This window comes from Sylvia atricapilla, chromosome 2 (genome assembly GCF_009819655.1).
Source record: "Sylvia atricapilla isolate bSylAtr1 chromosome 2, bSylAtr1.pri, whole genome shotgun sequence".
NCBI classification, from domain to species: domain Eukaryota; kingdom Metazoa; phylum Chordata; class Aves; order Passeriformes; family Sylviidae; genus Sylvia; species Sylvia atricapilla.
Window position 1 is genome coordinate 7495058 of NC_089141.1, and position 27191 is coordinate 7522248.

General features: G+C 34.4%; 1 protein-coding gene across 1 annotated transcript in view; it reads left to right on the forward strand.

Moving 5' to 3' along the window:
- Nucleotides 1-27191, forward strand: part of NCAM2 (neural cell adhesion molecule 2) — a 128096-nt gene that overhangs the window by 9155 nt on the left and 91750 nt on the right. The window contains exons 6-8 of the mRNA XM_066338321.1: nt 4115-4232; nt 9250-9410; nt 17603-17748. Of these exons, the coding sequence (XP_066194418.1) occupies nt 4115-4232; nt 9250-9410; nt 17603-17748 (425 nt within the window). The remainder of the gene's footprint in view (nt 1-4114; nt 4233-9249; nt 9411-17602; nt 17749-27191) is intronic.

The window sequence follows — 27191 nt, forward strand, 5'->3', positions numbered from 1 at the left end:
AATAAAAATTGTAAAGCATGGATCATTATTATTCATTATTTACAGAACAATAATTATTTCAAGACTTGAATTTCAGTTTACAGTAGTTCAGTTTAGTGGTATTTCTCAGTGTTTTTTCATTTACTCTTAAAAAACAAATTCAGGTTTTCATAATTATTCACTGTGTTAATGTACTTAAGAGCTGTCCCAAAAGTCACAGATACATTTTATTAACAGTCTTAGTTACAGATTTTTTTCAAATTTTATGTTTGTAAGGAATAAAATATGTTAGGAGTTACCTGAAAATTTGCATTATACATTTTATTAGTTTATAATAAACCTCTAAGGAAAATCAATGAATTGAGACAAGATGGAGCATTAAACTCAACCTGTCTTAAACTCGGCAGTGACCTGTTGAAAGATAACTATCTCTTCATGTATTGCCTGAAAAGGACACCGTTCCTAAAGGGCATTTTTTATCTCTGCAGTCTGTTTAATGTCAGCCTTTCAGTAAAACTCTTCCACAGCGTATCTTAGGTTCAGAGCTTTAAATGCTTTGCCCTTGACTGATCCTTCTCAGCAAACCCCAGTTTACATAATTCATTATGTAAGGAGAATTCACAGCTAGTTTCAGCAGGAAGAGCAGATTCTGGCACGGGCACTTCTTAGTCCACGTTGTCAAGCAGCAACATCTGAGGCAGAATTCTCTAGATTGTTGTAGGTAGGATATTCTGGTGCTGCATTACCTCGTTATGTACAGTTACAGCAGTGCATCTGGCAGCATTTAAATTGCCAAATGACATTTTCTTCTGCTGCTATTTATGTGCAGGGATACTAATCCACCTTCTGATTCTCTTTCACTTCTATCTGATATTTATATGCAGTATTTAACCAGAAGCATTGGGTTGCAAACCATGGTCCGGCTTCACATCATTTATTGCTGAATTATAAAAACAAATTTGGTCCTACAGACATTTATTATGACTCTAGGCAAGAATGGTAACCCTCATCTCTAAACTTCATCTTGGGAGGAGAAGGAGCTGCCAAATAAGTGATTATGACATGGTTGGTCATGTAGAGTGACATCAATTAAGAGCTATTTCCTGCTTCATTTGTAGTAATGAATACGTTTGCCTGCATAGAGTTGAATGGATAAAACTTGATCCAAAATAGCTTTTAGAGTAATATTAAAATTCAGAAAAAAAGAAAAATTGTTGTGTCTTTTGGTGAAAATGAAAGCCTTTAAATGAACTGAATTCAAAAAAGAAAAGAAAAACACAAAAAAGAAAAAGAAGGGTCAGTCTATAGACTGTCACGAGCTATGTGGCTATATTTCCACTGCATCTCCTTTTCCAAAAGAGAAATAAGAAATTATACTTATTTTGGAGGATAATCTTAAGTTTATGATAAGAAAACATTATAATGAGAGTATTTGCATGTCAATTATTCAAACTAAAAAAATTATTCAAACTTAAAGCTTTACTGCTTCTTTACTGATCTTGTAATAGTCACTGTAGAATCCATAGGAATTTGCAAGATCTACACTAACTATATTTCTCTGATAAGAATCACAGGATGAGGTGAATTGGAAGGGACCCACAAGGAGCACTGAGTCCAGTGAAAAAGCTGTCCTGGTTTCAACTAAACCAGGGTAGAAGTATGTAAGGTCTCCAAAGCAGGATAAACTGTAACAAAACTATTTAGGGGTACTTCATGAAATACACAACACATTAGTTATACTTCTTATAATTATACTCCTTATAGTAGTTGTTTTTTTAAACTAAGTTTGCATATGAACAGTTTGCAAATTTACTCAAAAATAATTAAAAGTAAATCTTGGAACAGAGTTTGATATCAGGGTAATTTCTAAGACATGGAAATGCTTGGAGGGCTGTAATGGGTAAGAAATTGACAGCTAGATAATCTCTTAGATTATCTAATGTTTGTATCTCTAATCTCTAACTATCTAATGTTTGTATTTCTTTTCTACTTGCAGCACTCAAAGTTTTGTAGCATTTCTTTTCTAGTCCTATTTACAGTGAGGTCTGAATGTTAGGATTTTCTGTGGTTACAAATGGTTGGCATGGAAGAGAATGAACGAATATAAGTCCTCCTGTGAACAAAAATTTCTTCTACTTGTTCTTTTGTTTCTTTTTATTTTTCCCTACTCTTTTTTTTTTTTTTCTCTTTAATTATTTTTCCCTAATGTACTACTTAGATTTACTCTACTCACTGAGAAGTTCCATAAATTATATAATCATCCTGATCTCTCTGAAATTGCTGAAAGGGAACTGTTTACAAAATTATGTGGGACAGTTTTGCCACTCTGCTTCAAGTTTTAAAGGCTAGAGACTTACAAGCATATCTTCATTTCTCTTCTCCTCTTCCAGCTTTACACTTTAGATCCAACCTATGTACATACAAGCATAAAAAGAAAAACAGATTTATTCCTTGAAAAACGATGAGCAAAGTAAAATTTTACTTTTGAAAAGAGAAAATAATATTTCACTGCCATTGCAGTATCTCTTGGAAGATGTGAGCACTTACGTAACACACTGAACCAGGTCACAATTCTGTAGTTCTTAGTGGTGAAGAGTGAAGAGCCTGTTCTTTCTAGCCAAGAATTATCTCCTCATGTTCCCAACTATATTTTGAGGTCTAGACATTAGAATGCACTGCAAAATAGCTAAAATGCATAAAAAGCTTTCCAAGTGGTGTTGTGGGGTCTCTTTACTGGAGATGGATAAATTCCTGTTATACAGCAGAAGGGTTTTGTATGCTGAGTAATGGCCCATGCAATTTCAGAGAGGAAAGAAGTGGTCTGTGAAACACTATAAAACACACCATTAAAAAGTGTGAAAAGTACGTAACAACACACAATTACTAATCACTGATAATTCTGGTTCATGATTTTATATTAATTTGATATATTTAAATTCAGAAGTGAAAAGGCTTCTGAAAAATTTGGTAGAAAGCCACAACAGTTGGTTTTAAAAAGTGGGTGAGAAAAATCTGGTGATGTGCCATGGAACACCAAAAGCAAGTTCATTGGGGTTGCCTGTTTCATCTTTTAGCTAGTGAAGTGTAAAGATAAAAAAGATAACTGAGTCACTGTCATCTCACAGGATGTTCTTGCTATCTGACCTCTATTTTGTGAAGCTCTGATCTTTTCCCTTTCCTCTCACTTTCTGCAGTATTCCTTCTTCTCCACATATCAACTTCCATTCATTCTGCTTGGATTGTTTTTATTTACATATTTCATAGAATCATAGAATAGTTTGGATTGGAGGGACCTTAAAGACCATCTAGTTTCAAACCCCTGCTGTGGGCAGGGATGCCTCCTAGACCCAGTTACTCAAATCCCCATCCAATCTGGCCTTGAACAATTCCTATTTGCTTGTTAATTAATGGAAGCAGATTCGTAAACAGATACTTCAAATATCAGCCCGTGAGTTGTTGTGTCTCAAATATTAATTGCTATTTTTTCTGTCAGGTAAAGGTTCTTTGCAAACTGCTATGCTTTTTTAATAGTTATAAGATATTATTGTTTTATCATTGTCAATGTTGATAATGTTATTATTTTTATAATGACTTCATCCCATCAAGGCCAGAAAATATTTGGCACTATCAGACAAAATTAAATTCTTGGAAATACAAGTAGATTGCATCCATTGTGTTCTGTCACATTTGCCCTTTGGAAGCTAGTGATATTCCTGCCCAGGAAGTATGTTGGAGCTCAGTAAAAGGAATTAAATATGCATAATCAAGACTCATGCATACTTATCCCTCTTTAAAAAAACACTGTCTAATATCAGTACATAATTTTGTGTCTTATACATGTTAGGTGTAACTTCAGTCACCTTAGAATGTTCTCTAAGAAAAATGAAGAACTGCTGAAAAAGACTTTCAAAAGTTAATTCTATTTAAAGAAATTTATAAATGTCCTGACAATATTAAAAGTCTTTTATTTAAGAAAAGTAAAGAAATACCACTAATAATGATTCACGCTGTATCTTGATCCTTAATTGCAACCCTAAATTCCCAAATTAGAAAAGAATCCTGCAATTTAAATTTCTCCAGAAACACCTAAAATATTTTATTTGTCATTCATTGGACATAACGTTTTGTTTTTCAGTTCCTCCTGCAATCATTCTGCTACAGAAATCCTTCAATGCCACTGCAGATCGAGGGGAGGCAATAACTTTGTTCTGCAGAGCCACTGGATCACCTCCACCTGAGATCAGTTGGTACAGGTGAGTTCAGTCGAGGTCTCCACATCAAAGCACATTGTTTTAATATGTCCCCATTTTCTATCACAGTCCATTGAGCTGTGCAACCTTAATTTCTCTACTGAATTTTAAGAGAATTTTCTGTGCATTTCTGTTCTAACTGCCAAGGCTGAATTAAGCATTAATGTGTGAATGGGCTCACACAAATTCAATTACACTCAGCTTGCCAGCAAGTGAGGTAAATGTAAAAAGCAACAAAAATATCATATTTTTGTGATTCCTTCATATGTGAGTGGGGAAGAAATAAGTCCATATCTCAAAAACAGTACAAGAGCAACCTAACATCCACTTTTACACATAAATGCATGCATATGCATTTATGCAATAAGTAAGTATTCAATACAGGTCAGGAATACTAATAACAAGAAGGTAACACTTTCCACATTTGTAAAAATAGATTCTGACCTTAACTCTCTATTTCAGTGGGATTCAGAAAGAGGTACGAATTTAGATGCTTGTATGACCCAAGAATGTTTCATTGAATAAGTTTCAGTGTAACTTAACGAAATTTTATAAGTATAAAATTCTTTGAAAATGGAATTGCTTTTAAATCTCATGTGTGGCTTTTTCATTATATCAATGGCATGAGCACAGTATAGCTATGCCATTTGGGAACACTTGACATATAACATTTGTAAAAATTTAAATATCTATTTACTCTGTATCCTTTTAATTTCAACAAAGATATGCATCAGTTCTGAGATACAAAGTATCTCAATACCTCATACCAGTGCACATTTCTATTTTAGACCTGAATAATTTGCATCTGCTTATATTATTTCAAGACATTTAAAAGGTCATTTAAAAGGTTCCATTTTCAAAATGGGCAGAGAAGTGATTTCCATCAATTCTTCATCTCCTTTGGAACATTTGAACAGTGTTAGATTAAGTTTCTCTTCCTTTGACTGATACCTTAATCTTATTATGCCACAAGTCAGTTGTGAAGTTGAATTTTTCTCTCATGCAATTTGAATCCTAGGAGATGTGAATAAATAGAATGGAAAGTTAATTCCTTAGTGTGGTGAAGAATTCAAAATTTAGAGAAGAGGAAGAAAGAGAAACCCAAAAATATATATAGCCCAAATCAAAGAACTGATATTAAATTCAAATCATATTAATTTTATTTGATGTCTTTGTAGTAATTTTTTAAATGTCTCTCATATCTGACCCAAATTCATGAGTTACTTGAAACCTGCTATTCTAAATGGCTTTGGTACATGACAACAAGCATTATGGTACATATGAAGGAAGATTACATAAATTTCCATTTGTGAATATCTCCATTAACAGTTGTGGGATTTTTCAATGTTTTATAAATACTATAGTATGTACCCAGGTCAAATGTCTTGGAGAGAGAGACACTTACCTCTGTGGCATTGATCAGAGCCCACTGAAGGATTTCCCTTTGCTTTGACAGCCCTGCAGGAGTTATATTTTTAAACCAGTCATGAAATATCTTTTGTAAGGATTCTCCAGAAGCTTTTCAGGCTTGTGGCCTGGATATTGAATCATTCATGTGCAAAATTCTATTTTGTTTCTCTTTCAGGAACTAGCTTATAATTAGGAATATTGGCTAATGTGCCTCCATTCCCTTCTGATTGGTTCCCCCTCCCCCCTTTAAATCTCATTTAATTTTGTCTGATTAGGGTGTAAATTCTTATCAGTAGAAAATATTCTTGAGGTTTTTTAATTTGCTGATACTGAGATTTTATAAAATGATACCTCAAAAAGAAAATTTATCCCTGAGACAGGATATTATTATTGATATAAAAGCAGAAAAAAAAATGGGAGGAGAAAATTCCTTCTCTTTTCAGAGGAAGCAAACAATTCTAAATGGTATTCCAGTCCTAAAGTTCAGCATCAAATTTCTGAAATCTCTGTCCTGAAATTTTCAGGTCCATTTTCACTCATTTAGTCAATTAAAAGGATTCATAACCAGCTGATCTCTTTTCCTGGCCTGGGTCTTATCTAAAAAGTATGTCAAGATAAAGACATTGGTTTTCTGCAACAGTTCAGACAGGATTTTCTTAGAAATTAGACTGAGCACAGGAAAACCAGATCAACATATTTTTTCTTGATTTTGAGAGAAATCTAGAAAACGCTGTCAGTGAGTGTCAGGGAAGTTTACCTAAACCAATTTATGTAATATTAAAATGCTTGTCATCCACTGAGAAGCTAATTGAATACATTTATCAGAATTAATGGCAAATTATTCTCTATTTTGTCTTATTTAGTGTGCTTTTTGAGGTTGAATTTGGTACTAACCTCAGTTTTATTTTGTTTCTATTTTAGTAAACAAGTGGAATTATGTCTTGAATTTGATAAAGTTTTAATAGTGATTTTGGAAGGATTATAATTACTGGTCACGGCAAATTAAGGGAATTGTATTTAGTTTTAAACCCAAGCTCACCTTTTATCTATGTGAGTTCAGTCATTTTATTTAATTTGTAAAATGGGCAGCTGTAACAAAGTGATTAAATGGAAGCCTCTTTTCTGAATTCTCTGAATAGCTATGTGTATCTAATGGCCTCAGAGAGATGATGCTAGATATTCTCACAGAAAATAATCATAGCCCTCCTGATGTCTCATTGCAAAACATTCTGAAGTATATTCAGTGTCCTGGAGAGCTGCAGAAAAGTGCTGATGAAAAGGATGGATGATTATTTTGCTCCATTCTGCTGCAGGATTTACACTTCATGCCTGTTAAGGTGGTTCATCAAGACTGAGGACTTCTGTTAGTACACATTCCCATTTTCTTCTGTCTTTGTTGCCTTTTAAAATGGGCTCTCACACCAGTTATTCACTCATTCAGGCTAATGAAACTTTTTGTCAAGGCCTGCAGAATCTGGATCTATTCTAATATAATCTTACAGTCCACTGCTATTTTAGTCTTTTAAAAAGTAAACTATCCTGATTTTTGCTACCCTTGTTACTTTTTTGGTTTCCTGGACTGATTTTAACTTAAGATAAGCCATGAAAAATATCTGTATTTTTTACATCAGATGACACTACTATTGAAGGAACTCATATATCTGTGTGTTGACTTGTAGGCAAGATGCTGGACAAAACAATAGTCTCAAGTTTTTAGCTCTCTTTTAGCTCTTAGTGGCTAATGTGGTGAAGCTTGAATTATTTACATTAATCATTTTTATTTCCAGGACCTGATGATATTTAGATTTGATCAATTTAAAATGGATGCATCTGAACTAACATGTCATTTTTTTCTCAAAAAATCCTTTAGTGCACTTATAAAAATTAGTCACTTTGAAATACCTTGTCAAGAAGAAAGGTCATCAAAATTTAATTGCTGCTCTGATAGTTCATATATGTATAAATTTTGTTAATATTTTGTGGACTCAGAGAATCCAATTAATTCTCCATTGAACTGGTATCTTTATTGAAGCTGATATTACATTAATGTAAAGCATTACCTTCAGAGAGGCAATACACTAATGGAATTAATTTAGCCAGGACTGAAGGATAAAGATCCTAATGTAACTAGAGGTCATGAACTGGAAATCTTTACTCATGTGAATAGGCCTACTGAAAAAATCTGTTTATAGCTGTAGAGATAACTTACACTGCTAAAATTTAGCTGGATTGATTTCTTGGTCTTTGCTGACAGGACTTAGAATTATCTTACAAAAGAAATAATCTACTTTAAGTATATTATTCATGTTTTCCTGTTATCCAATATCAGCATCAATATGAATCTCTCTGTTCACTAGAGGGTCCAGGGAAATGCTCATAATCTCATTTCTGCTGAGAAACTACTATAGATATCAATGATTGTGAAAACAGGTGCCTGAAAATTGCTTCTAACCTTGAATATAGACTTTTGTTTCCTAAGAGAAATCACTAGGGGGTTTTTGGTAGTTTGGGTTTTGTTGTTGTTGTTTGGTTTTTAGTTGTTTGGTTTTTTGTTTGCTGTTGTGTGGTGGGTTTTTCTGTTTTTCTGGTTTTGGTTTGGTTTACTGTGAGACTATCTAGTATGGAAATTTAGGCCTTTCCCATTCTGTAAAACAATTTCTGTGATTTTCTTTGGAAAGGATATGGACAAGTACCATAGTAATGTCTTGAAATTGGTAACTAAGTGGATAAGAATTATTTACAAAAAAAAGTTACTGAAGTGCAAACTATATAGATATCCAGGCACTCCTACTCACAGTTATGATTCTCCCAAGTCATAAGCAGTATCCTCACTTTTAGAGAAAATACAATTACGGAAACTATGAAATAGGTGCAGTGAATATTATATTAGAATAAAATGGAAATCATTGTTGTTCAAATCTTGACAAAAATTAATTGTCCTTATCTAGTTGTATTGAATAGAATAGAATGTTTGAGAAATGCCTCTGGAAAAAGCAGCTGTGTGTAGGACAAGATGCTCAAATGGACTGGTCAAGCCTCAATCAGCCCTCAGAATTGCATGCAGATTTTATTATTTCTGTACCATCTGCTCACAACTCGCTCTAACATCTGGAGACATGTCTGCTTGCTAAGTTGTGGCTAGCCAACAACCACTGAGAGGAAATAATTTGGATGAGTTCTTGATGTGCCAATAGCCTCTACGTGAATGTAATTTAATTTATTTTGTAAGTTGCTACATGGTTACTACTGTGAACTGCAGCAGTTACACTTGAAAAATGTGCTTTTAATAGTTTCTCACATACAGTATATAACCAATTTCCTTGTGCCCTTCCTTGAGTGTAAGCAATATGTTAGAATCCTATTCAGAGTATTTTTCTAATGTTAGGTCAGTATTGAACATATAAGAATAAAGGTATTATAGTATTTTAATGCATACCTATATAATGTATTTTAACCTGCCAATTAAATTATGATTTTTGAGGCCGGTGTAATAGCAGCCACTTCCTTTAAATGTTATTTTCAGCATATTGATGCTTCCAGAGCATGTTGGTACTGGAATGTAGTGGTTGATTTATACCTTTTTTTTTTTTTTTTTTTTTTTTTTTTTTAGGAATGGTAAAATTATTGAAGAAAATGAAAAATATGTCCTGAGAGGAAGCAATACACAACTAACAATAAGAGATATAAAAAATATTGATGCAGGTCCTTACATCTGTAATGCTAAAAACAAAGCAGGAAATGACAAAAAACAAACATTCCTTCAAGTTTTTGGTAAGTACTGCATAATATGGTCCATCTTTCTTTTAAAAATATGAACAGTAGTGAGATAGGTGTTAATTCACAATTTCCAGGGAAATAGTATTTCTGCAAGGTGCCTGCTGATGCAGCAAAGTGTTTTCTGTGTGATTTTACAACTTCTTTCCTCCCTGGAGGCTACTTAGACCTTTACATCTGAATTTCAGTTTGAAAAGACTATCTTCAGCATTTGCTTTTCTGCTGTTCACATGCAGTGCAGTGAAGGGTTAAATAGTTAATTCACTCTAGTTTTCATTTAGAAGATGACTGCTTGCTGGAAAACAACGAGGAGAAAGGGAGAAACTCTGAAATTCTAAAAACTCAGGTTATTTTGACTTCTAAGCAGTGAAAGTTTTTAGTAAGGCAATGCCATGAAGAGATCTTCCTGATTTTTTTTTTTTTCCTTCTTGACTTTTATGTTTTAACTGCATGATTGCAGATGTAGTAACAAAAATATTGTGTGCCCTGAGCTTCAAAGGATAAAAGTAATAACCTCAAAACTCTTATTTCTCTTTCTGTGCTCCACCACCCCAACTGTGTTAATGATTCCCTCCTTTACACAGAACTGATAATATATTTGAAATTCTGTTGAGATAACTTAGTGAGAGTGGATATTTTTGAGAATGTAAAAAACATCCCACAGAATCACTGTGCAGGAAAAAGGCTGTAATTTACATATGAGAAATTTACAAAAATGAATGTGTTGGGGATTTTTTACATTAAATATAACTTGTATTATAGAGAAAGATAATTTCTATTTGAACAGTTAAATGACAGAGGAAATTAACTTCCCAGTTTAAAAAAAAAATAAGTATTTGAAGTTTAACAATAATTCCCAGCTAAAGCTAATAATAATGATTTGTAGAAGTGAAAGAGTTCTAACAGGAGAGAGTAATCTGATAACTTCCATTGAGGAGGGTAGATGTTGGATTGTATAATACTGACATTTAGGGTCTAGAAGAGACTGAGGCTAAAGCCATGGGGTCAGGTGGACATGGCTGTGTTCACATGCATCCCACTGTCTCCTCTTTGGGAAACTGTTTATGCTGTGGTGTCTCCAGCTCTGTACTCCAGGTGGATTGCATAACCATTGGGCTGTTCTTCTGAGGCACCTGAGAGGTATTCTCAATTTCTTTTCAATGGAAAGAAGATGAAATAAAATCTTAAATTTTATCCCAGCCTCAAGGAGTACAGCATCATGGTTTGGAAAACTGAAATACTTCACTGAACTGTGTTTCCAAACTTGTAAAAAAAATAGTAAATTAAAGGAATAGAAGTTACTTTCTAATTCTGATATGAATTGGGGATGTTTCAGTCAGAAATAGCTGTCTGTGGTATTCAAGTAATTTTAAGCGTGCCTGAAATTTACTTGGTTTTTGCCTAGAGTAAGGAAACTTTTTAATGAAAGGGACAGGGAAAAGGAGACACCAGACTAAGACTGAGGATTTCCTGTATATATTTTTTCATCTTTTATCAACCACTTTTCTGGGAACACCATGGAAAGCTAAATCCTGATGTTTTAATGGATACCATGCATTGGTTAAATCCCTTATGAACCCACACATCCTCAATGTTTCCATGACATCCTAAACTCCTACTTTTCTTATGTCTTTTCTTTCTTGCTTGGAAACTAATTTCTTGTATTTAAGTTTCCACAGAACTCTCTAGAGTGTCTCCCCCATCTCTGTCCTGAGTGGTTATAGCTAATTTATAGTGGAGCAGGATTTTAATTTCTCCTTCAATAAGCTTTACTTTTGTTTCTTTCATATGGATTAAACTCCCGGTCATATATACAGACAACAATTACTTATCTTTTTTCCATTAAATGTGTTTTAAAAAGCAGCAGTCAGAGAATGGCAAGGCAGATGGCTGGTTATTATAGCTAAATAGTACACAAACAACTAGTTTATGTTAAATTGACCTATTAAATTGCATTTTTCTCTTCTGCTTCATTAGTTTATTTGTCTCACATGTCTGCTATATTTGATTTTAATTTACAATGCAAATTCCTTAGGGCAATGACTACTGTTTCTACAACATGGCTCTGGCAGTGTTAAAACTTGTAATAACTGTAATTATCATAATGCAATAAAATTAATAGTAGCTTTATAGAATTCAGTGCTGAAACTTTTCAGAAAACAGGACTTTTGAATAGACATGCTCATCTCAGTGTCATGTAATAGCTGCATGTTTAGTTTCCATGCATGACCTAGATTCTTTAGTTTAACTTTGGGTTTTAGTTTTTTTTTTTTTTAGTATTAATTCTAAACCCCCTTTTTTATTCTGATGGAAAATGGTTACTCTGACAGTTTTTCTGCAGCTCTCATATATGTATGGAAACCTACAGCACATACCCTGCCCTCCCCAGTTCATCTGTATCAATGCTTTGTTCCAAAAAGAGAGAAAAAACGTGTTTCTCTCAGTCTTACTTGATATGATTTGACTGACTGTCATCCTCTTATCTGCCATAGCTTTTTTCTGTATCATTAGCAATTACTATCTAAAAGATCTCATTTAGATTAATGCTTAGAACTTGTGCTAAGGTATTTAATTCAAATTCATTTATGTTTACAACTGAACAGTTTGAAACCATAGGTGGTTAGTCCTTGAATTCTTTTAAAATGGTCTTTGTATTTATCTCTATTTGGTAGCTATCACTTTCACTCATACTGTTCTACTTTTTTCTTTTTTTTTTAGTAATAATAAGCCATATTTATAAATATGTGTGTTTAGATACATCTAAATTATCATTTTCAATTATGAAATAGTACATTTTTACTTCTATAGACAACCTTAAAAAATTTGCAAAAATAGCATAGTAACAAGCATTTGACTTAAGAACAGTCAATAAATTCAAAAAATTGATGTTTTCTACATCTTCTTGCTTTCTCCAAAGTAAACATTAATTTCTTCATCATTCCTTCTCCAAGGTGATGGCAGTAGTCTCCAATTATATTAGAATAAAAAATATAATCTGACTAAATGAAAGAAAATTAGCTTTAACTAAAGACATATTTGTGTTTAATATGAATAGTGTTTATATTCTTAGGATTTTCATTTTGTTTGCTCTAGTGCTTATTTCTACTTCTTTATCACTCAAATGCATGGTTGTACAATTTGATGGTATTGGAGTTGAGGTTTTCAACAAGTACTCTCTTTTCTGTGCTTAGGCCACAGCTAAGCTATATCTATATGTTTAATAATTTATTGTCATAGAAAGAAAAAATATTCTTTCTTTAATCAGAATTGATAAAAAATTACAGGGAGTTCTATCATAAGCTAATTTAAAGTTCTCTATGATATAGATGTTTTACCTACATAAACAGTGAGATTATCAGTCTAAGTAATATTATATTGTAAAATAAAATTGTATTGGTATTTCAGTGGTTTCTTTTCACAAATGACCTTATGAAAGTCAAATGAGGGGATACCTCCAAAAGCATTGCAAAAGCTTCTTTGTACTTAATGCAGAGTTTAAACACATAATATTTTTATTTTCCAGATGCCTATTTAATTATAATCTGAATATTATATAGTGGAAGAGTTTTTTCAGCTGTGTTCAATGTAATTTTTATTGGTTATTGGGAAACTGTATGCTGTTTTTAATGTTGTTTTTTTGTGTTTTTTTTTTTTTTTCATCTGCCAGACTGGGGGAAATATAGTAGACCTCTCCTATCTTATCCTTTTGAGTTTATTCCAAATTCTAAAAATTCAAAAATTTAGGTTAATTTAGTCCTTCAAGATCCATTTATCTTGGAATCAAAAAGACTCTGTGTGCCTCTGAGATTGGGACGAGGAGTTGTGTAAATTCTTCCCTTTATTTTCAGTCTTAATGCTGCATTCCTTTTTATAGTGCCTGGAGCATACCTTAGTAATTTTCTTTTGGGCTCAGTAAGCAAATTTATATGTGTTTTAATATGCTTTCTGTGGTTTGTTTTGTTTGTCATGAGATGTTATTGTATACACATGTGGAAGCTTTTAATTTAAATTCACTGATACCTCTAGAAGGAGAATCCCATGGATCTGTGTATGGAGTTATCTGTGCCTGCTCCTCCCAGATATTACAAAGTTCACCAAATACTTCACAAAATACAACTTCAAAAAATACAGCTCAGGACTTGCTGATGTAATGTTAAAAGTTCACAGGTTTTCTGCATTCCTTTTTCATCCTTATTACTTCCTCATCTTTTTTGAATACTTCTACTTTTTAAAATGTAAAACATCCAATAAGATGTAAAGGCAGTGATGACAGTTGTCCCAGAAACAGTAATCACATTTTAACATGTTTCAATAATACCATCCAAAGAGAGAGCCTTAGTTAATGGTGTGCTAAGTCAGGTCAGAATTTCATACTGGTATGTGTGTGAAGCCTTATCATATAAGGAATAAATTTCTGGAATCTCTTTCTTAGATATTTCCATGTTGCTTCTAGCTTGTTTGCTGCATTCAAATTGTACCAGGAGTGTCCGGGAGGATGGGGTTGCAGTTTTGCCACCTGATTCAAATATGTCTGTGCAGGAGGACAGCAGGAAGATATGATTCCTCCTGGGATATATTAATCAAGAGATTAATCAGGCAGACATACAGACATGCACTAGGCCTCTCACCAGTACAACCAAGTTTATGTCAATATCAAGCTGTTTAAAATAATTCTTTGGATGAGACATGAGCAGGACTGTCTCAAGCTTTATGTATGTGTTGCTTCCCAGGTCTAATGAAACTCTTTGTTAAAGGTATGGGTAGAACTGGGAATTCAATAAATTGTGTGTACCTTTTCCAAGAAACTGGTTGTCAGCAAAAGCCTCAGACTGCTATCCATGTTCATCATAGGCTTTATGTACACAGCAAAGAGACAAATCCAGAATAATCTAAGGAAGGAATCTGAAAGAAATTTGTTTACTGAGGAAGTGTTAGATAACTCAAAACCAACCTTCTTGTCTCAGAAAACAAACTTTCCAACGAGCAAATGTTGTTTCTTTATTTGGCCTCATCACTCTGTTCATGTTTAACAATGCATCTCTCGTAATAATGGTTCTTTACCTTAAATAATTTTAATGAAGTTTAGCACCTTTCTGTGTGCAAGCATTCTTTCATTTGAGCCAGGACATTTAGCTTACAAATGTTTCAGCTACATCACAACATCTGTATTTCAATATTTTTGACTGAAGAAAGCAGCAAAACCCTGAAGGCTTCCTGAATTTGCATTCCAAGGCTCTGTATTTTTATTTGCTTCATATTTTCTAGAATACAAAAAGCAAATACCAATTCAGATTGAGAATGACCTTATCAATTTACAAAGAACAGTTGATAAATCGGAGGAGGGTGAGGGAAATGAGTGTTCCAGTATTTCTGTCAATACTAGTGTTGGCATTTTAAAATAGTTATATTTACATGTATACAAATGTATTTTAATATTTTCCAATGTCCAAAATGTCATTGAAAAGTTTTCAGTGTAAAAACTTCTAGTCAATAGTAAGTTATGACTTGTGACCTACAAAAATGAATTAATTAAATAATATCCTCCATATGAGCTCTCTTCTTCCAAGTAATAACTGTCAGCTAGATGTATTTGATGATTAATCAGTGCTTATTCCTTTAAATGTCAGGTACTCTTGTCTAAAATGTCAAGCTGAAACTTTTTTGTCTTGTAGTGATCCATTTGAAGACGGTCTTAAAGGAATTCAGAATAAGTCTAAGGTTAAGAATTATTTTTGTGTTTTGGAACATCTTGAGCAAATTACATTGTTTGCCATGTTGTCCAGATGGGAAACTCATTTTGATGGAAACAATTATAAATTTTGAGAATTTTTTGGCATTAAATACTATGTATGATCCCTCTAAAAAAGAAAAACAAAAACAAACAAACAAAAAAAAAGCTTTATGTCTGCTATAGCTGCTTCCTTTTTTCCAGGGATGATGATGTATCAAAGGAATGAAAGGATTGAACAGATTATTTTGTAGCCAGGTGATATGGCCATAGAAATAGAGTGCCTGAGTGCCAAGGTGAAATATTTCATAGGCGTTTGAATGATCCTGAAAGTGAGAGTAGTAATTGAAGGTACTTTGAAGTTTAACATAATTATCTTTTATCTCTAATTCTGGTGAGTTTTTTTGGTCTTTCCACTGACATCCTTTTTTTTTTATCATGGAGGAGTTTTGTATTTTCTTGGCCAAATTGATATCCTGATGTAACTATTTGCTTGCTACCTTCTACTGCATCTAATACATCTGGATGCAGTTGACATTTCAAGAACTCCTGATCACTCAGGGTGTTTTCTTTCTTCCCATGATCTCACTCAACATAGATTATATATTAATGAAGCAGGATATTAGTTCAGTTCTTTCTTAGGTAAAATGCTACTTGTTTCTCATCTTTATGTAGTAAACACACAATAGTTTATTTATAATAGTCAAGGGTGAACAGACAGTAGAGAAGCACCAGAAGGAATATGGAGAAAAGGAATGAGAAGAATTTTGTGGAGGGAATGGATGAAAAGGTAGGTGATGTGCCTACATATAGCAAGTTTGAACCTGTTTTTATTATTCTTCTTGGTGATGCTGTGAATGTAGCATCTGTGAGACAAAGCTTATAAATGAGGAGTCATGAAGTGAAGCAGGAGAATGGACACAAGGAAAATGCCTCTCCCCAGGACAGCCAGGCACTGCAACAAGCTGCTGAGAGGTTGTCTAGTCTCTGTTCTTTAAATTTTTCAAGGTAGTGCTCAACAAATCCCTGAGAAGCTTGACCTGGGTAGGGTCTGTTGATGCTGTGTTGTTTAGGGGATTGGTCAAGAAGCTCTCCTGGTGCCAATTCCAATTCTGAATGTTTATCTTTCTCATTTTGATCCATGAACATTAGCCAGTATTGCTCTTCTACATAGCACACAGTATAGTAACCCCATTAGAAAACAGATTACATATCTTTATTTTGTTTCATAAGGAGTATACACTATAGTAGTGCTTCCTCAAAAGCAAATCTGAGAAAAACTGCTTAGAAAATACATTGCTTTAAACAAATGGGCTTAAAGTTGATGAAGTCAATCTTAAGAGCTGCCAATTTTGATTCACTCATGAAAATTTTATTCACTGCTTTTGGATATAAACATGTTGAATCATATTTCTGTTACAGAATTATATGTTGGGCTTTCCAGGGGGGATGACTGTCTTCAATGTATAATGGGAATGGGTTCAGAGAGACCTATTAATCATTATATATGAGCTAATATATAGGACCAAAAAATTTTTATTTAAGACACTTGAATGTCATTGAAGAGAGAAATATTTTATGCAAGGTACTAATACAGAGTTCTTGTGTGATATTGTACAGAAATCCTCAGTGTAAAGGCATTTACATATAACCAAAATTCTATTGTATATGTAGAAATAACCTGATAAGTTACAGTATAGACTGAAAGATGGGGCTATGTAACTGAGGCTATAAAGTGGAATGATTTGAAGAATGAAAACAATATCTGGATTTTTTAAAATGTATCTTACCATCAGTTTTCTTGGTAAGTAAGAATGAACACCTTTGTATCAGAGGATTCTTCAGTTCTCCATAGTGTTAATACCCATGAAGTGTGGTTTTTGCTGGGGGATTTTGTTAAATTCTGTCATTTATGTAGGCCAGTGAAACCTTGCTAAAGATCAAAGTCAAAAAATAGTAATAATTCTTGTGGTTTTTTCTGAATAATATGCATTTCAAGACAAACATGGCTTATAATAGAATCAAAAAAATGCCTGAGATAGGGAAGCACCTCTGGAGAGCATCTAGTCCAGAGTCAGACAGGATAGACATCTCAGGACAAGTCTAGCTGGGTTTTGGTTAGCTCCAGGGAGGGAGAGTCTGCAGGCTCCTGGGCAGCTTGTTCCCAAGGGAAAAAGAGCACATAAACACAGCCACCCAGCCAGATCAGCCAGGACACATCCCACTCTACCACAGCAAGGGAGCAGGATGTCCAGCTCATGGGGCACACAGAAATGGTTGCTGTGCAACTTGAGGTCAGAAAAGTTAATTGCTTTTTTAGATAGTAACATTAAAACTTCAGTTAATATTAAAAAAAAAAAAAGTTCTTTAACAACAGCAACAACAAAATGGGGTTTTAAAGATAAATTTTGATATGACATTCTTTGTGCAGGATCAGTAATGCAATTTGTGTTTTTAACAGTGCAGCCTCAAATAATACAACTTAAAAATGAAACCACATTTGAGAATGGGAAAGCAACCCTCATCTGTGAAGCAGAAGGAGAACCTGTCCCAGAAATTACTTGGAAAAGGGCCATTGATGGAATGACTTTCTCTGAAGGTGACAAGGTAAATCTACCTCTATTGTATAAGATATCTAAGTATGTATTGTCTGCCTAATCCTCTTCTTGTAAGCAGAAAATAAATTTAGAGACAGATTAATTCTAGATTCCTCTGGAATTAGAAGGAATTGCTGTTTTCTAAGGCAGCAAGAGAGACATGGAAATTCTAAATTTTAAATTTAAAAAGGAAGTAAAAAGCAATTAAATAATGAAAGGCAATTCATCTCTGTAGTTTAAATTGTCACACATAATCCCTACTAATGGTTTCAATTTGATCTTGATCATTATGGCTACACATAGCCCTTCTTCAGACTATTTGGATTCTCTCTAATAATCCCCAAAATACGGTGTAGCTTAAAGATATTTTAAATTTAAAAAAAATTGGAATACTTTGTAATTCCTGATTTCCCACTTCTCCTTTTTTCTTCCTATTTTTCATCTCACAGAGGACAAACTGAGCCTATCTTCCCATTTTGTCTTCCCATTTTAATATTTTATTGCAAAAGTAGGTTGAATAGAGGAAGATTGCAGTATGACAATTGAGAAAGTCAGTTAATGTGGGAAAAAGAGCTGTAATTAGGTCGAATGGTGAAACAAAAAGGGAATGGTGCAATGCAATTCGTGACCATGCTTATAGCAAGCTGTGTTTGTGCAGAGTTCTTCTTTTTCCCTTTATAATAATTATTTTAGTATTCAAGCAAGTATTTTCTTAATTTCCTGGCATAGACTACAGAATTTCTCTGTAGTGATTGAAGTAAAAGATACAGTCTTTCTGGGTAACTAATTAATAATTTTTTACTCTAGATAATTATGTAGCAAAATACCTTCTTCTTTCATATTCATAGCTGTTACTGAAAAAAACACGCACAGGTGAAAACCTACATAACAATCATGTCACAAAGATAATTAAATATGTAGTAAGTCAGTTTATATGGAATTGCTGTATATCAAGGAATTATGTACTTTGATTTTTTGTGTTTCAAAGAAGAAGGTCTGGTTGGGTCTAGTCATTGACTTGACCTTTTCTGAAATTGAGGCAGTTTATGTGAGGCTCTCTCTACCATTTTCCTGTTCTGTGCTTTCCACTTTGAAGCAATATAGCAGTATTTATATATTATTTTTTCTAATAGTTCTGCATTAAGACAAAGCAGTTTCTCTTTTCCTTAAATATTTCAAGTTAAATGTCATCTTTCTGACTTGCAAAGACTATGCTTTGTTCAGAGGTTGTAAATGTTAGCCACTCACTTATGTTTGAAATGTTCCCAAAATAACTTTCTATAAAGGATATTGAAAATGAAAAAAAATAGCAGAAAGAAGCTCAAAAATGTTGGTGCAGTTGAATACTGAAATTTATCCAGTGCTTGTATAAGACAGTCTAATATTCTTAATTCCAGCTGCAGGTGGTTGCTGGAGTATTCTCTGAACTGTGGTTCAACTCAGTAATAGTGACAACCAAACAAAAATCTATATTCACATCCTGCTGGTGTGCTGACAGACTCTATGTGAAAGATAAAAAGAATGAGAATAAATACAGTTCTGTGGTTTCCTTTGTTCTTGCCAAAGAAAGAACTCTGTGTATTGCTCACAGGACAGTTTTTGCTGAACCTTGAATAAATGTTCTGAAATACTGAATATGTCCTTGACCTATAAAATATGCTGCCATGTTTCCCCTGTGGTCCTCCTGCTCTGAATTGCCAAAAGCTTGGCTTTTGCTTCCTACCAAATTAGGTGAATAGGGAACAAAACTGGCAGTGATTAAATTATTGAATCGTTGTTAAATAATACAGCAGTGCTTTGCACACAGAAAGAGAAGGAAGAGGTGAATTGAAAAAATTGAGGGGGACCATAGTCCTAAATTGAATATATTACTTATATGAGACAACTTTTGAATTAATACCCCATCATGCAACAACATAAATTATGTATAAACATAAAAATTATTGTCTTTATTCAAGGGATTTATGTTTTGAATTTTTGGGACAGTTTTTTTTTGATATCAACTGCACCTTATTCATCATTTCTGTTGAATTATGAGTATCTTTAGGGCATGATTTTTTTGTCACAGTAGGTGGAAAAACTGCTCAAGCAATAATATTAACGTGATGATTAAAAGAACACACAAAGTCCTGTTCTTATTTTTTAAATTTTACTTTTATTAAATTTAGTATGTAGCTCCTCAATCATATGGTTCTTATTTTTCTAAAATCTAAATGTACCTCAGGTGGCTAAGGATGACTGCTGAATGTGACATCATTCTGAGCCTGCATGGATTCAAAATGTATTTCTATCCAATGAGATAAGTGTTTTCTATCCAATGAGAGATCTAATAACTGGGACATAGACTTTCCTGAGTTTTGAATTTATTGTGTCCAAAAGAATGGGAAATATGCACCAAAGTCATAGATCAAAGAAGTAACCCAGCTGGGCTTAAGGAGGATAATATTAATGAGTATGAGCTCTATAATTATCTCTTTGAAAAATACAGCTTTGATAACGGATTTTCAGTACCTCAGAAGTGTTTATTTGAAAGTTGAGGCCAAGTGAGTTCAAACCAGAAGCAAAGAAGGCTTTTCCTCTCTCCTTTTATCATTTAGCTCTTAAAACAATCTACCATACAGTGTGTGGTCTCTCTTTCATTAAGAATTTGAAATAAAGGGGTCTTTCCCTTTCCTCTGACTTCTCTTGAAAGTTAAGTGAAAAGTTTTCCTGGAGGTTGCATTAGATGGCCTCTGTAATTTTCTGTGGCTGTGCAGCCCATAAATACCTGGGGGGTGGATGGGTTGACTAAATGAATGTCAGTGCGTGCTGGAAGGTGTTTGTCTCCCCATTAAAGGTGTAAAAATGGAAATGGAGGCTCAGTCCAAGGCCACAGCTGTATCTGCTGTTTGAGTGTCAAGCTAAAGCTCTGCTTGGTGCACGTGCTCTGCCTCTGTCCTCTCAGTGCCCGAGTCCCAGCACTGCCTGTCCTTGCTCTGATGTGCCAACCTGGCTGTGCCCCTCTCAGCTGGGATTTGAAATGGCACATTCCCACAGACCACTGTGCAGCCAGCAGGCCTGGCCCTCTTCCCAGTAAAGAGAGGAGTCAGGAGAAGGGTTGCCTTTTTTAGAGCAGAAGGAAAGAGAGTGATTGGATTTTATTTGGCATGATCAGTTATGAAATGGATTTTGGACGTGCACAAACATCTCTACACACATCCCTGAAGGACAGCACATCCTGATCACTGATACAAAATTGTCACTGACTCCTGGGTACACTGCACAAGTGTGAGGGTGCCCCACTTTCACAGTAGCTAATTCTAGCAGGAATATGAATGCTGATCAGCATTATTTGTAATTACCATTTCAGCCCTGTTTTGGAATACAAATCACAATAACAGATGGGGCTTGATATGAGACAGTGGCTCCATTGTATGCAGCATGTGTCCAAAGAGGCATATGCTGCATACCCTGAGGAGTTTATGGTCTAAACACATAAAATGAATGAAAGGAGCCAATGCAGAGAGGTCCCAGTTGCAACTTGTGTGTTGGATTTAAGATAGGATTTTATACTCTGTTTTTTACTGTACTTTGTACTTTATTTGGTACAGGTTAACTGAATGTCTCTTAAATACCTTATACTGTTCTCCTTGTACTTCCAAAGAAAACCCAACCTGTGTTTTTTTAATTTTATAATGAATACTGCAGAAACAGTTTGAATTCTGCTTTTTTCCATTGTAATAATAACCTGGTTCTTCCCATGAAATTTCCCGTGACATTGTTTCCAAATATTGCAGAGTTCAGACTAATAATTAAGTTATTTCACAAGTTTGAATTACTTTGTATTGGCATGCAAATCATAAATATTTGGAGCTTGTAGAGTTTTTCATAGGTTTTGTGATCAGGCAATAGGCAAAGCTAATCTTTTTCTTTGAAAGGTCAAGTCTATTTTCTCCCAAGCCTATTAACTTCACTTCAGCTATTACAAATGTTAATAAAAATAATGTGGTGTGGGGTTTTTTTCACTTCTTGTTAGTGTTGGGGTTTCCTTCACAAAAAGAAGCAGTCTTACAGTATCAGTGAAATATGTTGTTGTTCTTTTGAAACAGCAATGTAAGCCCTGTTAAATTCTTGCTCATCAAGGATCACATCTTCATTTGAAATGCATCACAGAAAACAGAGATGTTTCTAGGGTATTTTAATTGATTCCAGGAAATATCTTTATTTTTCTGAGCCATCCAAATCTTGATCTTTGTGAATTCTCCTTTGAATAGCTGGAAAATAAGTATACAAGGCCAATCCCTTTGCTGTATTGGAGAAAATTGTTATAACCTGTTTCACCTATATATTGTGTGAAAAGCTCCTACTTACAATATCATAGAATGTTTTTGTTGTAGCAATATTGGCACAGGCCTGCAAACCAGAACAATTCATGTTGCCAGCCACAATTGTGTTTGATTGTGCAATTGAAATGCTCTGACAACAATTCAATCAGGCATCAAAGTTCTCTTCTATCTTGTTTTTAAGCACCAAATTAATTTTAGTGGGCTTCACGTATTAAAACTATGAAGTTAGAGAGCAAGAATATTGTGACTGGAAAAAGGTAAATAAATGAACTTGACCAACAGAGTCACTTATATGTTAGGTAATTAGTGCTGTTGAGAATATAGAGGTTTATACCGTGTGACATAAGCGAATAAAGAGCCATATATGAACACTGAATAGTAGAATTTCAGGAGCCATCTGATCCGTAGAAGTCTGAATACATTTTGGTATTCCTTCATCGATCTTTAGTTTTGGGTGGTGACAGTATTTGAGCAAGAAAACTGATTTTGCAGGAGTAGGACTGCATTGAGTTAGAAAGAAAGAACAGCTTTCCTGGGTGACCTGAGGAAGCAGGAAAACTCTGAGCCAATGTGGATATTTCCAAGGTCCCAAGTATGTGAATCAGTTGCCTGAGCTCCACACATCCCTTTAGGTAACCATATCTGCAGTGATGTGTAAATGAAGCCAAAAATTAAGCTAGTAATTGTTTTGAGATATTGGTTGTATTCACAACTCAGTACTAAATATTAGCCACATGACCAGAGAGCCCTTCAGATTTGTTCCTCTTTTGGGATAGAATGTAAATCTGTTACCCAGAGTAGACCCAAATGCCTGTACATACACAGAGACAGATGTATTTGTATTGTGTGGGTGGCTGTTGTTAGTTTATCCATTTAGTCTCTTCAGTTAATGTGTTGTTGCAGATCTGTTTCTTCAGTGATGTGCTAATACATAACTTCTGATAATTCAATAATATATTCAGTTTCCTAATGTGTACAGGTATACGCATTAGGAAACTGAAGATTCCTGAGGCAGGAATCCTGCAAGTTGACTGAAAACAAGGAATAGACTAGCTTAAAGGTTTTGTTTCTCAATGACACTTTCCCCAGGAGAATGGCAGCTCGTGCTGCCATGTTGCAATCTCTGCTTCCCAACTTACTCCAAACTCCAGTAACATGACATTTTTCTGTAATAGCAAACATCGAATTTAGCTGATATATCCAGCATAAGCTTTTATTTGTGTCCATATTAATCAATATAGACATGTAAATAGAGAAACTGAGAACTGTATTCAGTACATCAATTAAATAAAATTACTTGAGGACATATTCTCTTTCAGTTATGTCCAGGTTACTTCACTTTCTCCACTTTGCTTGCTACTGCAGTAATTTCCTTCTGTTTCTTCAGCTGAAAAAAGCCCTCCAGAATTATCAGGGATTGTGAGTGAAGTCTTGTTGATCTGTGGTGTTAGGATCTGTCCTGCTGACAGTTCCCTTCACCTTGTGACTCCAGTTGTGCCTCTTTTTGGCCTTCCATGACATTCCTTCCCCTAAGGGAGCCTTGTTGCTTAAATATGCCCCTGCAGGTCTCTGTCTCAGCCCAGCTTTCAGACAGATTTCCTATTTGCTGTCTAGCCATAATAATTTTAGCAAAATATACATCAACTTTACAGTAAACTGGTAGGGCTCTCAAGCTGCATACAGCTGCTGAACAACCCAGAAACTCACATCATGATTTGTTTTTGGGTTATCTTTTCTTTTTTTTTCCCCTCCTTTCTTTTTTCTGCATTCCCTCACTGCATCAGTTATCCTGCAGTTAAAGCTAGATTGTGTCCAAGTTTGAATATGAAATGTGCAAAAATGAAATTAATGTATATAAACATGAATTAAGTTTGAAATTCTTGTGGTAGTAGTAATTTTAAAGTTTGTCATATAATACAGCAAAGTTTTGTGGGCAGGTGGGGTATACAACCTAAGTATATATCTAAGAATTTGTAATCCATCCAGCAAATATCAGTTTGAACAAAATAAACCAAGCAATTATTCTTAGTTCAGCTATAATGGCTTGAACATTTTAATTCAAATTATCTAAGTAATAGAGAGGGAAAAAAATAACACTGTGGTTAAATTTGTTATACAAAAGCTTCCTAGTTTTCTTTTCCTTGTTTTAATCACCCGGACAAGAGAGGCAGGCTGGCAGTGCTTGTTTTTCTTTAAAGGGGAAAAAAAAAGAGAAGAGTAGAAAAGTATTGACAATTCATTACTGTGCCTTGGGTCATCTTCAAGTCATTTTTTGTGCATTTTGTAATGCAGTAAGTTGACATGATTTGTTTTCTTGTGTGCCCAGCCACAGGTTTCTTTTGTTTCTTTCTTTTATAAGTTTTCCCCCTGTTTTCACTTGCTGGTCACCAAAATTACAGAACAACCCCCTCCAGTCCCAAGTTACAGTAAGATTTGATTGTCTAAACTAAGATGCAATTGTATAGAAAAATCATTATTTTTGGTGGCTGTTTTATGTGACGTCTGTATTGAATAAGAACGTTGTACTTAAAGGTTTCTTTCTGAGAACTTTGCTGGCCTGGATCCATTTGAGTCACCTATTTTAATGGTATCACAGCAGTGTTGGAGTAGATTCAGATCAGTAAAATTCTTAGGAATAAAGCCACTAAATATAGTATTTAGGAGTGAAACAGGATTTCTAATTGCAAAGTGCATATGCAATTATTAAAGTTGTACTATTTCTGCTATACTTATAAACACTCATTTGTTGTTACTATTGTTATTTATCATGGTCAGCACTAATGCTTGTTCTAGTCTACAAGTTTATTCTATATGATGCTAATTTTTTTTTTTTGCCATTAAAAATCATAAACTGTTTCTTTCTTGGGATTTGCATCAATAAGATTTGGGATTTGCATCTAGGATTTGCATCTTTAGCAGAAGTAATCTTGAATGGATGCTCATCAGTTTTCTCTATTAAATATTTATCTTAATTATTCATTGTTGAGTAAAAACCAATGAGGGAAAGAAGCTCAGTTTTCCTTTTCATGTCTTAGAGAGTGTTTGTTGTCAGGATTTCATGTGTCATCTCTTTGAATAATGACTTAAATTGTAAAGAAATACCAGCATGAATCAATGAAATGGCAGTTCATAATTTAAAAAAGTTATACAAAACATTCAAGAATACATTTTTTTTCCTGAGACTGTACATGCTGCTAACAACCTGCATAGAACCTGCTGCCATTTACAATCTGTATTCTATAAAAGTAACTGGTGTGTCTGCAGCTGAACAGAAAATCAAAACAACAGTATTTTTTTCTTCAACATTAGGTTTTCTTGTGACTTCCCTGGTGCTACACCATAGACCTACAAACAATAGGCGCTTCAATAATTTCTTCTTTGTGGAAAAACACATTCCTAGAAATTCAGGAATTTGCAGCATGCTGACATGTATAATTAACAAGCTGAAGTTTTAAAATATCACAAGGTCTCCTGTAAAAATCACTGAAGTCCAAGACACTGCTGTAGCATTATTCTGATTCACTGGACATTAAGGCATATGCACATAGCAATACTCTGGAATTTTCTGCTGTCTCCAACAGGTGCATGGATAGAATACATTTACCTGAAGAGAATGGGAAATATTGTGAATATACCATCCATAATCCAGAAGGGAGCTTCCATCAGCTTCTACACGATGATGGCTGTTGTGACTAACAGCCCTTTCTCTCATCATCAAAGGTAGATTTTCAGACTAGGAATTGCTGGTCACGTACATTTAACAGACTTCTGGAATTTTATCATCATTTAGTATCAGCATGTCAGGTTGCCAAAGTTCTTATCTTTCATGCTGCTTCAAGAAACATTTTCATGGGCAATTAAGATCTGCTTAAGTCTCACACAGAAGAAACATCAGCCTGAAGTATATGACCTCAAGTTACCTCTCATGTGGATGAAAACACAATCTGAAATCAGCAAACTTCCTAAAAAATTGTTATTTGTGACATTCCAAAGATGATTCTGTAAATCAATATTTGTTTTCTCTTTGAAAGTTCAGTGATGTGTACTAAAAACATCACCAAGACAACATAGTGAGTTGGCAATTTTAAACAATTTGATCCAAAGAAGGAAGAACTATGATTTTTTTCAATCCTCCCCCTGCAGTATGAGGATCTTTGATCATGTTCATCTGAAGTAGATCCTTTGCAGGAAATTTAGAGCACCTGCAGCTTTTACTCAAGTTACATGTTCTTACAGTGACTGCTCTTTACTATATTGCTTCATGCAAAAGAAAAAAAAAATCTCAATTCTAAACCACTACCTCTTCATCTTTTCTGTGGTTAATTATATGCAGTGCACATCCAAAATAATACTAAAGTACACAAGTTGTCAGAAGATGTATTTAGTAAATTTGACAGGCAAAACTGACCTGTAACGTTTTAACTATGGAGAGTGATGGCACTTTGCTCATGAGAAAGCTTTAAACATTAGAAGAAAAGCAAATAAAGGTATTTCAACTTGCCTAGATTTTAAATGAAGGAATTGTTTTGCTTGCAGTCTTGCACTTGGACTTCAGGGGTTGAAGGAGTACTTTGACAGTCAAGGGATAAACTCTAAGAGGCAAGTCAGCTGCTCTAGTCACCCAAGCAATATTACTAAAATCCAGCTACAAATGAGTCACCAATTTCTGCAACTGTTCTTACCTTCCATTATTGTTTTCAGCCAACTCAAAATGAAAGTTTTGGCAGCCTTAAAACTTCATCTGACTTGGTTCCACTTTTCCTCCGTGGGAGTCAGAGCAATGACTGATAAATCAAACTCACCCACTAACCGCACCACCCACCTCTGCCCAAGTTCAGCTTTCTACAGTTAGCAAATGGACCACAATTTCTGAGCATCTCAGAGAATCTCCTCCTGAAAAATTACACTGATTTTACTAAAATGGCAGTGGGATTTTGCAGATTGAAAACTCCGTGGTACCTGAATGATTTACTCTGTTCCAGAAGCTATCCTTTTCTCCGTGTGGATGTTTTTGTCTCATCACATCCATGTCCTCTCTGCGAGTGGAATCCTTGAAATTGAGAGTTACCATTTTTCTGATAATACCTTGGGAACTCTGCTTTTTGACTTTGAAATTGTCAGGTTGGCA